Source organism: Ciconia boyciana, chromosome 3 (assembly GCF_034638445.1).
Source record: "Ciconia boyciana chromosome 3, ASM3463844v1, whole genome shotgun sequence".
Classification (NCBI taxonomy): domain Eukaryota; kingdom Metazoa; phylum Chordata; class Aves; order Ciconiiformes; family Ciconiidae; genus Ciconia; species Ciconia boyciana.
The window spans coordinates 1,203,666-1,219,377 of record NC_132936.1 but is presented as its reverse complement, the minus strand read 5'-3'; the positions used below and the strand labels follow the sequence as shown (position 1 = coordinate 1,219,377).

General features: G+C 50.6%; 1 protein-coding gene across 2 annotated transcripts in view; it reads right to left on the bottom strand.

Moving 5' to 3' along the window:
* Positions 1-322: 322 nt before the first annotated feature.
* SELENOI (selenoprotein I) overlaps positions 323-15,712 on the bottom strand; it is a 36,423-nt gene continuing 21,033 nt past the window's right edge. The window contains exons 4-10 of one of the 2 annotated variants that reach the window (XM_072858146.1): positions 14,809-14,883; positions 14,068-14,330; positions 11,854-11,962; positions 9,905-9,953; positions 9,262-9,442; positions 8,270-8,452; positions 323-6,145 (exon numbers count right to left, since the gene is read on the bottom strand). In XM_072858146.1, the coding sequence (XP_072714247.1) occupies positions 6,029-6,145; positions 8,270-8,452; positions 9,262-9,442; positions 9,905-9,953; positions 11,854-11,962; positions 14,068-14,330; positions 14,809-14,883 (977 nt within the window). In that variant the 3' untranslated portion in view covers positions 323-6,028. The remainder of the gene's footprint in view (positions 6,146-8,269; positions 8,453-9,261; positions 9,443-9,904; positions 9,954-11,853; positions 11,963-14,067; positions 14,331-14,808; positions 14,884-15,712) is intronic. The other variant, XM_072858147.1, reaches the window with a different exon arrangement.

Sequence of the window (15,712 nt, the reverse complement as noted above, 5' to 3'; positions counted from 1 at the left end):
GGTCCCGATAGCCCAGGAGGGTGCCATGGGGCAGGCACAGCCCAGGGCAACGCTGCCTTCTCCCTGCCGAGTCCTCCCCCGTGCTGCAGCCAGCTCGCTCCCTTCCCTGCGGCAACCTCGACAAGCACCATAACCACAGCCTGGCACAGCAGGCGAATAAAAGCCATCGCTCCAGGGAGAGCCCGCAGCAGCTTTTCCACCTCTGCCACGGCAGGCACAGTTGCTCAAAGCTCCAGCCCAGACCCCGCTGCCCAAGCCTGCCCCTTGTGCTGGGCTGCCTGCTCAGCAGAAAGAAAGAAAAAAAAGACAACCACCATTAAAAGGCTTGGAAAATTTTATTCTGTACTGAACTTTAATAGGTTTTTTTTGTTTGGTTGGTTTAAACACAATAAATATTTCAGTAATAGCATTTAACAGACTGGAGTTCAAACCCACTGCAGTACCTAAACTCCCAGCGACAGGTTTCCAGGAAAGTGATTGGGGTCCCTGGGACCGCAGCAGTGCTGGGACCACTGCTCATGGCCAGGCTGCTTCATCTGACCTGTGTTTAGGAGCAACCCTGCGCAGAGGGACCGGACTTGTTCGGCTCCTGCGGGGAGCCTGGCAGAGCACCCCGAGCCCCGGGGAGCTGCCAGGCCCCCACTGACGGTAGCTCCTCAGAAAGGCTCAATGGGGAAGGGACAGAACCAAACCACACCAGCACAAGCACCAAACGCGTCTTTCCCTGCATCATTTCACAGCCCCCGTGGCCCCAGGAACCAGGACAGCAGCACTGGCTCTCCAGCCCTGCTGCGCAGAACCTACGCTGGTCAGCGGCAGAAGACCAGGCTGCAGAGTCCAGTCAGTGTCTCCAAACTTGTTCCTAGAAGGACGGGGCAGCATCACCAACTCCTTCCCCACCCTGCCCAGGAAAACTGAACAGCCACAGGGACACAGGCCCTCGAAGATGCTCTGAAGGGTTGCAGAGAAGCTCCCTGTCCTGCACTAATACCAGGGGCCCAGTGGAAAGAGCCCAGAGAGCCAGGACTGTTTGCAAAACCACTCAGATGCAAGGGTTGAGTCTGAAGTGCTCCGGTTCACCCCATGGAGCCCCTCTACGGATCGGGTTTGACGCTGCTGCCTTGGTTTGCCTTTAGGTGCAGGGTTACAGCTGGAGAAGAGCGCGATTCAGCACTCACTCAGAAGACCAGAGCCAAAACCAGCCTGGGACCCACCACCCTCCTCTTCCAGAGGTGCTGGCACCAGCACAACATGCACCACTACCAAAACCAGCATCCACTTCAGCTGGAAGCTCGAGGGACAGAAGCGGGTCAGTCTGAAACACTGCCGGGGGAAGCGGGGTGGACGATTTTGATTAATGAGGCCTCCAACGTGAAGCACAGCATCAGCTCCTACCAAACAGCCACCACAGATGCCGCTGGCTGAGACGAACGGCACCTTGGAGGGTGAGCAGAGAATTTCACCGAGAACCTCTGCTCCCAGGGCACTGACACCCTGACCACTTCCTCAGAGACCAGCCTAGAGACCTCTCAAGCCAGATCTGACCACACCTCGATGGGACAAAGGGTCTTCTACAAACTAACAGCGACCTTCTCCAGAAGCAGAGAGGTCAGCATAGCACCCAGCGTCACCATGTCCCACCAAGAGCAGCCTCCACGTCACCTCGGCCACCGCTTCGACACAGCACAGCAAGGTAGAATAGGTGGGCAAAAGCGGGATGAATCAGGTTTGTAACCCCACGCCGGGGATGCAGATCTGCGTTAGAAAAGCAAAGAGTAAACGAGCTTTTAGCTGACCCAGCTCCATCACCGCCACTGGCCAGCGGCACCCCAGCAAGCTGACACGCCGCACTGAAAGGTTTTGGGATGGGGCTGCGTAAGGGAAGGCTGGTGCGCTGAAGAATTCCCACTGCTCAAGCGAGTGATGCATGCTAAGCAAAAAGGGACAACTGGAAATAAGAGTCTGCTTCGGGGAAGTTCCTGCAGGTTTCAGAAGGATACAGAAACCCCACATTTATGGCAGTTTTGCCATAAACTAAGGTGACCAGAGCTCAGCTACAGCTTGCGTTTGCACAAAAATCAACTGTTCCCTTGGACCCGTGTATGGAAAAAAAAAAAAAGAAAAAAAAGATTTGAGCTAGTTTCCAAAAAGCTCTACTTCTCTAGCGACTCTCCAGGTCTATCACAAGCAGGCACAGATACTCTCACAGGAGAAGAGTTTAGGGGCCTTGCTAGAACTGACCTGAGATCAAAACAGCTCTCAGACTACAAACTGCAGGTACTCAACGCAGCCGGGAGGTAACATCAGGCCAGCTCTATTTAAGGAGCTTAAATATATGTTTCCAGAGCCTTAGAAGCTCGTGCTTACAACATGCTGCTCCCCTGGCTCTGGCAAAGCCGCCTGATACAGCCACCTGTTTACGAGAGGAGAGGCTGCTGCCGAGCCCCTGCAACGACTGACCGCAGCAGAGAGGAGTTAATTGTGGCACAGACACACCGGAGGAAGGAACAAGCTAAAACCACAGCACGTAGGTGCTTGTTTGTAGGTCCGCAGGTCAGCCGCAGCATTTGTACTTGTAAAATGTTGCTTTTAGTGCGATGCCCAGTTTTGCCCAAACCCCAGGAAGTCCCAAAATCTGCACTTCACCCCGGCTCCGCTCGTGAATTCCTGCACTAGGGCCCTGGATCGGTGCAGAGGCAGGAGCTGTGATACGAACCACAAGACCGAGATGAAAAAGGCTGCAAGCGAGGCCACTGCTCTGCCTCGGCTACGCAAGTCCTGTGCCGACAGACTGGGGTGTCCCAGGCTCCCACAAAAACCTGCTTCAGAGCAAAGGCTGACCGGCCCCGGCGTGGCAAGGACCAGGAGCAGGTGGCAGCGCTGGCCACCTCTTCCCACGGCACAGGGACCTGCCTGGAGCCTGAGGCCCGGAGACCGACATCCCAGCGGGTCTTGAAGGACTGCACCTCTCCCTGAACAGGTTTTTTTTCCTGGTAATACTCTGTATTGAGATAAAATGTGCAAAACAGATGTAGGAAAGCATAAGACAATCCTATTATCAACTCAGCAGGTCCATCAGTAATTAAGAAAATATGATTAACAGTATCCCTGGAAGAAGAGACAACATGGATCAGCTCTCAACTACCGGACAGGAGGAGCTGAGGAGTGAGCGCGCGTCCTACCCAGCCTGCGCAGGACTCTGTCCCGTCCCGAGGAGCAGCACGTCCTGCCGCAAGGACAGAGCCGAGCCAGCAAGGCAAGCAACCACCACCATAACACAATTACCCTCAGATGCCATTAGCGAGGAATACATTTATTCTTAAGACTTAAAACCATTATTATCAATAGTTTGTTTCTCAGCATGCCACACCCCACCATGGCAAGATGGTTTGGTCTTTCTGTTTGTTTCCATTCCCCTCCCAGAATCTGGGAGCAGAAATGACGGAATTTCTAACAGCCCAAACAGAAACCCCCCCAGCTTCGCAGCAGCACGAGTCAGGAACAGAGTCGCGTGTGCACTGAGACCAGGTCTGCTCTCTCCTTCCTCTGCCACAAGCCTGGTGGCACTAGAGACAAGCGAGCCTGTTTTCCAGCACTGATTTAAGGAGATATTTTTCTAGTTTCAAGGTGCAATAAATTAAGGCACCAAAAATCCAGGACTCTCCAAAGATAAAGCTTTTTTAGGCAGATCAGAAGTGGTTCCAGTTTTTAAAAGAGATCTTTCTCCTACAGCACGACAAGTATTTGCAGGATTGTAGAGAGGAAGCCCTGCTTCCCCACATTTGTAACTTCACAAAGGGGTTTTTCAGGGTATATTACGTGCTGTAAAAGCGTACCAGCTCACAGCTAGGTGAGACAGCAGACAAACACTGTATTACAGAGACAAAGTGACTTCCTAAGATTTAAGATCAGACAACTTCTCACAGCATTAGCACTGGCCCAGTAATGCTACTGGGAAGAGACAGGACGAGGCAAGCTCCAGGCTTGGGACCCCAGAGCTCAGCTGAAAGCCTGAGGGAACTGCTCAGTTATTCCCTGGTCCTGCCAACACATCGCTAGGAAGTAAATCATCCAACCTCCACTTTTTGTCAGTGCTGCTAGCACCATTTTGCTATCTGAACACGTCCCATAGATAAGTTTCGTGTCCCATTTTAAGATTCCCTGTAATTCTTGTGCGAGCGTTACTTAAATTTATCTCCCTTCATAATTATATTTCATTAAATAGCAAGAGTCAAAAATTCAAGCGCAGCCCAATTCTTTTGTACACTTAAGGGTTTTTTTTCTGTACAACGTCAGTAAAATATATAGGAGTAAGCTACTTTATTAAATAAACTCTGAACACCATTTGCCCCCTCTCCCAGATTAGCCGCCCTTCCCAGACGCGTCGTGGCCGTACAGACGCGTGAGCACACAGACGTTCAGCCGAGCCCTCCCACACCGTCAGCCCAGATGAACGCACCAGCTCGCTCCTCACAGGGCGTACCATGAGACATCGCACCTCAGGATCCTGAGCTTGCCTCAGGATTTCAAGTCTCATAGTCTGCATGACAATGATTCAAATTTACAAAAGAAAAAGCATTAAATAGTAGTTACACTTTGAAGGTTTCCTAAAGCAGGAGGAGTCTTCACCTGCAGAAGGAAAATGCTGTGACCAAGCTTCTACGAACCACGCTGCACAATAGTCAGTGTATAAGCGACTTTGTTCCCATGGTAGATTACATATGCACAATCTGCTGTGCTTGTTCACTTCCGGATGCAGCCTTTCCAGAGCCTGGGTTTAAGCTACACTCTTCATTCAAGCACAGGTCTTCATTAAATAAAGTGAACAGAAAAGAAAATCAGCATTCAGTCTTCACCACCCCACTCTAACTCAATTACAAAAACAAGTAAAAAAAAAAACCAAACCAATGCAAACATGTACGTTGCAAATGGATAGTAAACAAATATATCCCTGGATGAGACATGCAGCTGCTGGGGACAACGGTTTTGAAAATAAAGGGATATTTGGAAAGGACCCCACCACACACACGCCTGTGAGCTTTCTGAAAGTGCACGCACAACCAACACAACACTTATTAAGGTGCTTCTCTAAGCGGTGGATTTGCTGCTGTTGATGGTCTGGCGGGAAGGGCGATGTGCAGACTGAGCCTGGCTGTGCTGCTACAAAAGAGGAGGCTCAGGCAGCGTGCAATGACCCAGCAGAGCCGACCTGAAACAGCAAGTTCATACGGGTAGGAAGAGGGGGGAGTGTGGCTCTGTGTCAGACAGGCTGGCGTAAGCCACTTTCTGCTGCCGATCGGAGCCCAGACCCCACTCCCAGGCAGGGAACGCACACGGACAGACAGGAACACGGTCGAGATGTGGTCCCAGGTACCCGCAGCTCGAGCAGGGGAGGCAGAAGCCACCTTCCCACTTTTACAGGAAATTGAGCCCTGATTTTCTAAGCCCCCCCAAGTAGAATATCACTAGAAGTTTTGTGTGTTGTTCTTTTTTTCTTCTTAAAAAAGAAAAAAGGTGCAAGTATTTGCCCAAATAGGTGAATGCAGGAAGGCAGGACAGAATGTGGGAGAACTGTCACCACCTGCTCCCTAAGTACCAACCCAGGACAAGGGCTGTCTAGCAGGGTTAGGGACAGACAGGAACTCCCCCGACCACCAGGATGTTCCCCTGACCTTGTAGAAATCCACTGTTATGTTGGTTTTGGTGACAGGTCAAGATGCTTTGCTCAGGTAAAGCTATTTGCATCCCCAACCAACTTTACCTGAGCAAGAGCTGGAGTCTGAGGTTTCACTGGGAACATTCAGCTGGTCTAATATACAGTAATAGTGACCTGAAAGGCTACCCTCCTCGTCCAGTTTCACCCAAAACCGAAAGCTTGCATTCGTCGAACAGCAGCGGGGGCTGCCCCGTGCCAGTCCTGCCCTGGCTGCACCGGATACCGTGCGTACTTTGCCCTGATGTCTGTCCAGAGGATAGGTTTAGATCTGTGGTGATGGTTGAAGTATTTACAGGTATTTGCAGCAGTTATTTACAGTACTTCTGCAGACCGCAAGCTGATTTTCTCTTCCTCCACTCCTAGTCAATCTGGCGTGGGCTTCTTTAGCGAGAAGGGCCGTATATTGAAGTGCCGGCTCAGCTGGCTCACCTGGGGATAAGGCAGACAACAGGACTGGGTTAGTGATGCTCAGAGGGACGAGGAGGAAAGCAGCCAGAGCCTGTGTGGCTGACAAAGCCCTGCCACTTTCCTGCACCATTTTCCCCACCATTGCCCACCCTCCACGCTCCCCAGGGGGCAGCAGATCTGGACCACAGCCTCTGCCTTGTGCTGTGGGGCCAGCCTGGCTGCCCTGCCCAGGCACTGAGCCCCATCCCTGCCAGCCCAGCGTTGGGGCCAGCCAGGCAGGTGGGCCCTGCAAGGTGCAGCCTTGCTCCCTTCCCACCCCTTCCCAAGTAACAGCCTGGTCTGTCCGGGAGCGGACTCACCAACGCCTGCCCTGAGCCCAGGCACGCAGGATTTTACCCTGCGGTACTGCTCCCTCTCTGCCCCTCCCAGTAGAATTGTTAATACTTTGCATAAATTAATTTGATAATCTCAGATACCGATGTGAAAAATTGCTTCCTGAATCCATTTGCAATTCAAACTGGGGTCGAGTACTTCGCATTGACCATGAAGACCACACACAGGAGGGTTACAGAGAGGGGGGAACCCAACGCCAGGTCTTGGACAAGCAGGCACCTTTTACACCAGCCTTTGCAAGAAGCTTTCACCACCTCTTTTGAGGACATGAGAAAACAACAGAGGACCGAGAGCTGCACCACGAAACGAGCTTTCAGGCACGGTTCAGAGAACCGCCCACAGAAGGGTAAAACAGATGGTGTGGCACCAGCATCTGGTGACTGCAAGGTAACAGTCATCACAGAACCAAAAGGAGCAGCGCTGAGCAGCACCAGAGGCTGAGCTGGGCACAGAGTCAGGGCAGAGGGTTTACTCCCAATTGCTACTCCCAAATTCAGAGCAGTTTGGGATTATGTCCCAGTCACAAGAGCCTTAAAAAGGCTCTTCAGCTCAAAAAAGGCTCTTTTATCCTGGAAGAGAAGGCTGCGCAGATGGGCCTTTGGAAAGCTGGAGGTGGGGGGAAACGAGGGGAACACAAACTCAGGGGAGCGGAGCAGTGAGAAGCTCACTGCAAGGCATGGGCAAGCCTGGGCAGACCGGAGGATTACACCATCTGGTCAGTCCCCCATCTCCAGCTATGATTCCAAGACCAAATTTATTTAAGCTTCTTAGCTATTCAAATCCCTCTTGCATAGAAGCCTCATTACACTAATTGGAAAGACAAGACAACCTGCCTATTACTTCTTTGCTGTAATTACAGTTCAAACCTGACTCTGGAGGCTGCACACTAAGAGCTGGGATTCCCAGGGGACAGGGCTTCCCAAGGAGGGTGTACACACGTGGCAGCGGCCAGCTCCGCAGGGGACATGGGGTCCCTTGTCCTAGTTCCTCAGCAGCTTCCTGGGGCATTTCTAACAGGACTCGGTCTCCTCTGAGTTTGTTTTCTCTCTCAATCAAAACTCAGGGAGTCATTCAGAGCTGGCACAGAGCAAGGGGAGCAAATTGGTTGTTGGATCTCTACACAGTCCCTGCAGCAGGGGAGAAGGTAAAGCAGCTGCAGTGTCCCCACGTTCCCTAGCAGGGACATGCCCCCTCCATCCTGGCCCTCCCAGTGACTCCAGCGCAGGTCACGTCAGCAAGGTCGCAGATTGAACTCATCAGCCGAAGTAACACCAACAGCAGTTTAACTTTTTATACTAAGACTCCCAAATTAAGCACTCCTGCCCAACATGCAGACACAGTATCTGCTGCTCCACGTATCTACTGGAGCCACCCTTCTCACTGCCCAAGGCTGCAGGTCATCCTTGCTGGCTTACATCCAAGCTGGTCTCTAAGCTGCAACTGCAGCCAGGATGAGTTAAACACGGCAGCAGAGATGCAAGTATTTGTTTCAAACTAATCTCTGGTACAACAGCCCCCCGTCACATTGCACAAAGCTTGCTTCAAACCCACGCGACAGCCCGCACAAGCCTCTCACAAGGAAGTCAGCTCAAGTTTCATATGGTCACAGACAGCGTGACACAGAGAGCCATTCCCACTGACATTCCCGTTTAAGCGGCCTATTCTCTGCCCCAAACAGCAGCAGCACCCAAGCAAAGCCTGCAGTCAGAGCATGGCAGCCAAGCCCGAAGCCCACACGCCGAGTTCACCTACCACGACCACTCCGTAGTGGATGTGCGCCAGGGTGAGGAAAGCAGTTAACAAGTAGAGGAGAAGTGTTTCACTGTTCGGCGCGAACCCGGACATCGCCACGAAGAGCACCGCCGCTATGGGGAGCAGCATCCAGTTCAGAGGCTGGCAGCGTGTGCTGCTCATCTGACAGACGATCAGTTGGCACTACAGGAAGAGAAAGCTGTCAGAGCTTGCACCCGGTATCGACTCTGCAAGCCCAGAGCTGTCCACAGTGCAGAGAGGACGCTCACACATGTACCAGTCGTCTGCGCTTACAGCTACCATCACACAGTCTCCCCGAGTTTCTCACTCGGGATCTTTCTTTGCATTAGAATTCCTGTGGGACAGAGCAAAGCCTCGTGAGGTAGGAAGGTAATAGGGAAACAGGTAACAAGGGCATCTTTAAAAGAAAAAGGAGTTCCCTTGAGCTGACCGGGCCTTACCAGCATTACCTGCACGATCAGCAGAAAATCCTGCCAAGCAGCAGCGTGAGCTGCTGGACCCAGGGCATGGACACACAGAGCCACGTGTCTGAGGTGACGAGCACAGGTGCCTTTGCTAAAGGTCTCAAGCAAGCACAGATGCAATATGCAGCTAAATCACATTTTGACAAAAGCTTTAGTCCCCCACATTTTAAGTTTATCCCAAAAAAGGAAGCAGGAACTCCTTTCGTATTAGCAGTTTGCTATTTACAACACAGAGGATGCATGCGTGTGTAAACACACTCAATTTAACTAATTCTCTAGTTTCTCAAGAGCAAGAGCTGCAGCACAAAATTCGCAGACCCCAAACCCCATCTCCTTTCCTGTTTGTTCTTTCAATCATAGCAAAATAGAAAAGCCATTAAGTTAATCTTCGCAACTCCCTTCTCTCCTCACATTTGAGCTGGTCTTTTTCTTCCTGCCCCCCAAGCGTCCTGGCAGGCTTCACGGTCCCCAGGGGATAAACTGGAGCATAAAGCAAAAGCTGCTTACAGAAATGTTAGCGAAGGCTGTTCCAACCATGAAATAGAAGAGCCTGGGATGGACCTCCAGGATGTCTGTTGGGGACACAAAGATCCACGTGGTGCAGAGCAGGAACAGCAACACTGGGGATACCAGCGGCAGCATGATTTCATACACAGAGTGGTGCTTCAAGGTGTTATTTTTATAGGCCCTGAAACACAAGCAAAGAAATTAAAATACATGGAACCACAGCTGAGAAATATCTGGTCCCTCCTTCAGGAGAGGGCTACAAAATCTCATTGGCCATTCTGCTACCCAAAACTGCTGATATCTGTCATAACCACAGTCTGACGAGGAAGATGCACACCTTCATTGTTAACCCAAAAAACTCCTGAATTGCAGAGGCACCTGGTTGTCTGGCTCTCTGGGTTATGGCCAACAGGATAAGCCTACAAAAGCTGGGGGCCCTTCTGCAAGACCCTGCTGAGCAGGCTGCCAGCCCACTCCTCCCAGTGCACCCTGCAAACTGGGACCTTCTGGTGTGTCCGAGCCACTTCGCCACACTGAAAACAGTCGTCTGAAAACTACTAAGGAAACCAAGTCCTAAGAGGCTTTGGGGGTTCTTGCAAAGGTGCTAGCGCAGGGAGGGAGACTTGAGGATGGAGAAACTTACTTGTAGAAGTTATAGAGGCTCATTGGCAGCGTCACAGTGAGCGCGCAAACTGGAAGAGAAAGAGCCACGTTACTGCACCGCGATAGAGGGAGGCCGTCACGTGCACCCCACGAACGGGCAGGTGGTTGTGCTCTGGTTTAAGTTGCTTGCAACAAAAATAGCTCAGAGGTGCACCAAGAATAGCTCGGCATGTTTAAAAGTAGGTGCTCATAATTCTGGTCCAAGAGCTGTAATTACAAGTTAAGGTCTGCTATAAATTAAAGACATTTCCATTTTAAAAAGTTGCATTAATGAGCCCAATATTATGCTTTAAACAGTTACAAAGTTTAATTATAATACTCTCTTTAATAAGACATGAGGTGAGTTCAAACTCCACAAGTGACATGGCTGTGCACAAGAGTTTTCAGTCTTCATAATAAAGCAAATTTGCTATTTCTCCCACTGCGAGAAAGCATTTTCAGTTCCCGTTGTGCAAAAGAGTTGTCATTTAACTTGACAAATGATAAAAAGAGTCTAAATAACTCTGAAAAAATTTAGACCTCAATAGGGAACATCATCCACTACACTCAAACCCATGAGAGCCTATCACGACTCCTTCCCTGTTTATATTGCACGAGGTATTTTAACAGAGCTGTAGAATATTCCTGCTTTTAATAACCCAACTCCTATCCAAGTGCACAAATCCAGCCAATGTAGGCATCGTGCTCTATTTTTCACATAAGAAAAGTGCATTTATTATTCATATGTTGTTATATGGCTGCCAAAGGAAAGCTCAGAATATCTACCTGATTAAGTGCAAGCATTAGATTTAACATAACGATTCAAGACACACTGATTTGAAATTCAGTGGTTACAATTAACCCCTAAAGAAAGGGACACAGACTATGAAAAATTAAACTAAGCAAGACCTTCTGAATAAGCCGAATTTCATTAAACAAAGACAGCTCTCGCCCACTAAGCTTCACCTGCATTACTCCCCCCTTTGCAGTGGCTTGTTCTGACTGACCACTAGAGAGAAAGGCTGGGCTTTTAATTTTATTTTTTTATTTAATTTTTAGATGGGTGGATGGAGGGCAGGATCCCCAAACAGCAGATCCCACCACCGTGGCTGTAACCTCCCTCCTGCAGCAGCCCCAGGCTCCCGCACAGCGTTTGGGCTCAGGGTCCGTGCTGCGGGGCGAGACGGAGCCCCAAGCAGCAAACCAAGCACGCTCTGCAAACAGCCCGAGCGCCGGCTCCCAGCACCCACCCATGCACCCAGCTGCATTTCATCCCCTAAAAACCCCATGGCTCTCGCTGAAACAAACTGTGCTTCCCCTGGGCAATGCGATGCCCGCAGCCCAGCACTTGGAAAACACAGCTGTTTGGAGGAGATGTGTTTTCACACGCTCGCAGGTCCCAGGCACGAGGCAGTCTGCTGTTCAGCACCCAGGGGCCGGTGATCGGCTTCAGCTGCCTCCCAGCACCCTGGCACACCCGGCCCCAAGCAGCAGCCACGACTCTCATCCACTCTCCTCTGCCCGCTACACCGCTCCAGGCCAGGAACCATTTTGCGTCTGTCTGCACAAAGCCTTAGCCCCAGGTAGGCGGCACCGGGGCTGATCCCCTGAGCAGCAGCATGCACCTATACCCTCAGGACTGGCACAAAATATATCTAAGGCATGAGCGCAGCGCTCCGCTTCCTTGCTCTTTTGGTCAACACAGACCCAGGCAGACTGGGGTTAACTTCTCCAAAGTTAGAGTTAACATCTCCAAATGCAGAAGACAACAATACTTTGAAATTCTGGGAAAGAGCAGGCTGCAAGAACACCCTCAAGCAGTCACTTCAGTAACAGCCTACAGGAGCTTTCATTACAGCAAACCAGAACAGCGTTATCATAAAATTAAGACATTGGGTTTCGTTAAAAAGGTGGAGTTTAAAAGACAGGCTTCAACATGGAGTTTCTTACCAATAATCATTGCAGTGAATAGGTCTCTATATAAGAAATTAAACAGGAAAGGTGCATACCAGGCCTCAACTCCCACAATGGCTGTCACTATGTAGACAATTGAAATGGTCTGAAAGAAAGCACAGGACAAGCAGGCGTGAGCAACCAGGCAGGCAAGTCTGGCAGCACCCGACCCGGCAGCGCAACGCGCATGCCAGGCAGCTTCAGGGAAAGGCAGCTCGAGAAGTACGCTCTAAGCTACATCACGTCCAGTTCTCCCACTGGCAGGAAGAAGAAAAATAAAAAAATCCACAAACATCCCATGTTACGAGACCAGGTCTGATAAGCGTAGTAGCCGAGCTGCTGACAAGGACACGACCAGGAGCTGCTCCTCACAACAGGAGTGAAGATGCCCTCACACAGCTTGGACTCACGAGATGCTTGAAGCACGAGAGATAGGTTTTATACTACAAGTTGCGATGACCCTGGAGGGAGTTTAGGGACTCTTTCTTATCCATCTGCTGAAGCAATTACAGGGAAAGAAAGCTAGCAAGGGATATTTCAGTTTTAATAGTAACCCTGAAGCTGGGTGAAGCACGCTGCAGGGCAGCTTAGCCCTCCACCCCCTGCCTTTCTGCAACAGAGATCCAAAAGCATCAGGGCTAAGCAATGCTTTTGGAGAAAGGGGTCAGAGGATAGGCAGAGGGGACTAGCTACGGTCTCCTTTTACTAGCCCAGATGATGATTGCAATTAATGCAGCTGCATTAACTGCACTCTCATTCCAACTTGTCGGACATTCCAATTTCCCACCCAGCATCTGATACGCCAGAAGATAAAGGAGTACTGTGTGCTGCGCGGTGCTGAGAGACTGCGCCCTGGCTAGGAAGGACAGCTGCCAGGCAGAAAGGTGACTTCTATCATCCAGAGCTTGCTCCCAGTTCTGATGGGCTCTTCAGAAAGAGCTTCCTGCAGAGAAGTCCTTAATGAGAGACGGACATGCCAACGTACCAAAGGGTCCCTCACCGTCAGTCTCAACATCGACTGCCCAGTTACCACGGTACAGAGGGGCACCTCGTTAGGAGCCTTTGCTCCAGACACAGTGATTAACATGGCAGTTACTCTGCTACGTTTTGGCACGCATCCTGCTAGTGCCAAAAGGCACCCCAAACTTCTAGACTTGAACGTACCCACATTGGTGTAATGCAGGAAACCAATTAGAGCAACGATTTAGGTGGCCAAAACATGCATCTTAGGACAGCAGAAACCAGGCAGAGGAAACACAAGGCGATATCCATTCTTCAAGCCTTGTTTTTTGTGGAGAGTCCATCTACAAGAGCTACTTGGAACACAATAGAACCCACACCACACAAACCTCCTTGGATTTAATGGTTTTGAGCAGTCGAACTTTAGTGCCACATGGCCCCGGCTCATTAAAGCAATTATGGCTCAAAGTCACACAAGCAGTCTTGGAAAGCTCTCCTCCTCCACAATGCCTGGAGACAGCATGAAGACACCGTCCTGGTTTCAGCTGGGATAGAGTTAATTTTCTTCCTAGCAGCTGGTACAGTGCTGTGTTTTGGATTTAGCATGAGAAGAATGTTGATAACACACTGATGTTTTAGCTGTTGCTGAGCAGTGCTTACACTAAGTCAAGGACTTTTCAGCTTCTCATGCTGCCCTGCCAGCGAGGAGGCTGGGGGTGCACAAGAAGCCAGGAGGGGGCACAGCCAGGACAGCTCACCCCCACTGACCAAAGGGCTATTCCATACCATATGGTGTCATGTGAACAAAAAACGGGGGGGATTTGGCCGGGGGGACACGGCCGCTGCTAGGGAACTGGCTGGGCATCGGTCAGCGGGTGGTGAGCAATTGCATTGTGCATCACTTGTTTTGTCTATTCTTTTATCATTATTATTATTTTCCCTTCCTTTTCTGTCTTATTAAATTGTCTTTATCTCAGCCCATGAGTTTTACCTTTTTTCTGATTCTCTCCCCATCCCTCTGAGGGGGAGAATGAGCAAACAGCTGTGTGGTGTTTAGCTGCCTGCCGGGTTAAACCACGACAGACACCCACCTCCAGAGAGCGTTGCAGTGACCGATTTCCAAGGCTTTGGACACGTAGCAGAGCTGCAAGCATCCCTCGCACACCTCAGTGGGCGCTACTGCACCCCAGGCACGCTAACAGTTTACTGAGCTTCCGCTGAAGCCAAGCAGCGGCTGCGGCGTGTACTTACCACCTGGCTGATGTCATATCCCCAGGGCAGGAAGAGGATCCCTGTGTTATACTTCTCCCAGTGGGAGAGGATGAATGAAAACAAAACCACCCATAAGAGGAGGTAGAGAACGAAGACACTGACACCCGTGGAGCCCCGTCCAAAGGTGGAGTAGACTGTCACGACAAAGTACACGCATGCCCAGCTGTCCAGGCCGTGATCAAAAAGCTCTCCCAGGGGCGTGCTGGAGTTGGTCCGGCGAGCCTGTTTCCCATCAACACCATCTGGGAAGAGAACAAGGAGAAATGAGGAGTTTTGCTGGACAGCCCCACGCAAAGCAATGGGCCAGTTTGCAGCTGACAAAGTGCGCGAAGCCAGTGAACAGCAGCTTTCACTGCCTCCATCCTCTAATGGGGAGTGCACTTCCCACCCCACCGCTCTACTTGAGACTGAAAAATACAATAAAGTCTGACGAGATTACATTTATTCAAAGCAGACTGAAGACAGAATTTCACAATTCATCTCAAAGCCAGTTCCAGCATCCTCCTTTCACATCAGCTGCTCTGGGACAACTTCCTTCCATCCACTTTGCAAAGCAACTCCCAGAAATTGGTCTAGCAGCCCGAGCAGCAATTGGATGAGTGCACGGCAGAAGCCCAGAATCAAAGATTTCTCAACAGGCTTGGAGATAAGACAACATGCAGCCACAGCACGAACAGACGACAGACACAAACCCCCACAATCGACTAGATAAAGTCTTACCTAACGTATAGGCCATGAAGTTGAGGAGACCCACAATGACCCACACTCCATTTGGAACATGTTGGTGATCAGGAGCTGCAGAGATCAGAAAGACCCAAGTCAGGACAGCTCAGTATGTACTTTCAATGGGTTTATTTTGTCACAAGAGGCAGGCACAGCAACAAGGGCCAGCAGCTCACCAAGACAAAGCACCTACACAACTCAGTGAAACCACGATGTTAGCTTTCCGGGACGTGATGGCAGAGCTGTTCCACAACAGCACGTGAAACCAGGTCACCAAGGACTTTGCTTTCCAGGACATACTTGTCATCTGTCCCCAGCTCCCCAAAGTCATGGAATCTAAGAAGTGGTGATGGCAGCTAGAAAGCAACTGTAGCCCAAATGCACAACACGGAAGTGCCTGCAGACCAGACTCTCCTCAATCACTTGCTCATAAAGCATCAAGTAGAGCCTTTCTGAGACATAGCAACGTCCTGCCTCTGCAGAAACATGTCAGGATTCCCCACCCAGTCTCCAGTCTGCGTCCTGCCAGTGGAAACAAGAGTTCCTCCTTAATAACATCTCCACCTCTTCTAATGTTGTTTTGGCAGATAGCCACCTTAGCTGTCTGCAACTCAGGGAGCCCAAAGGTGCATTTGAAAAAAGCAGGAAAAGGCACAGCTTCTTGGCAGCAGCCTCACAGGAGGGCACATGGAGGTTTCCTAGGGGAAACAATGATTCCAAAAAATGCCACCTCCTGTTTCCTTAGAGCAGCATGACGGTGCCTTTCCGGCAGCAAATGGAGAGCATCACATCTACAAAACCATCCAACGAGGAGGGAAGGCACAAGCTTCTAGAGGCCTCACCAGCAAAATGAAAGTTGTCTTTCCAAGCAGGACATGCATAACACGTATGTACAAAAAGG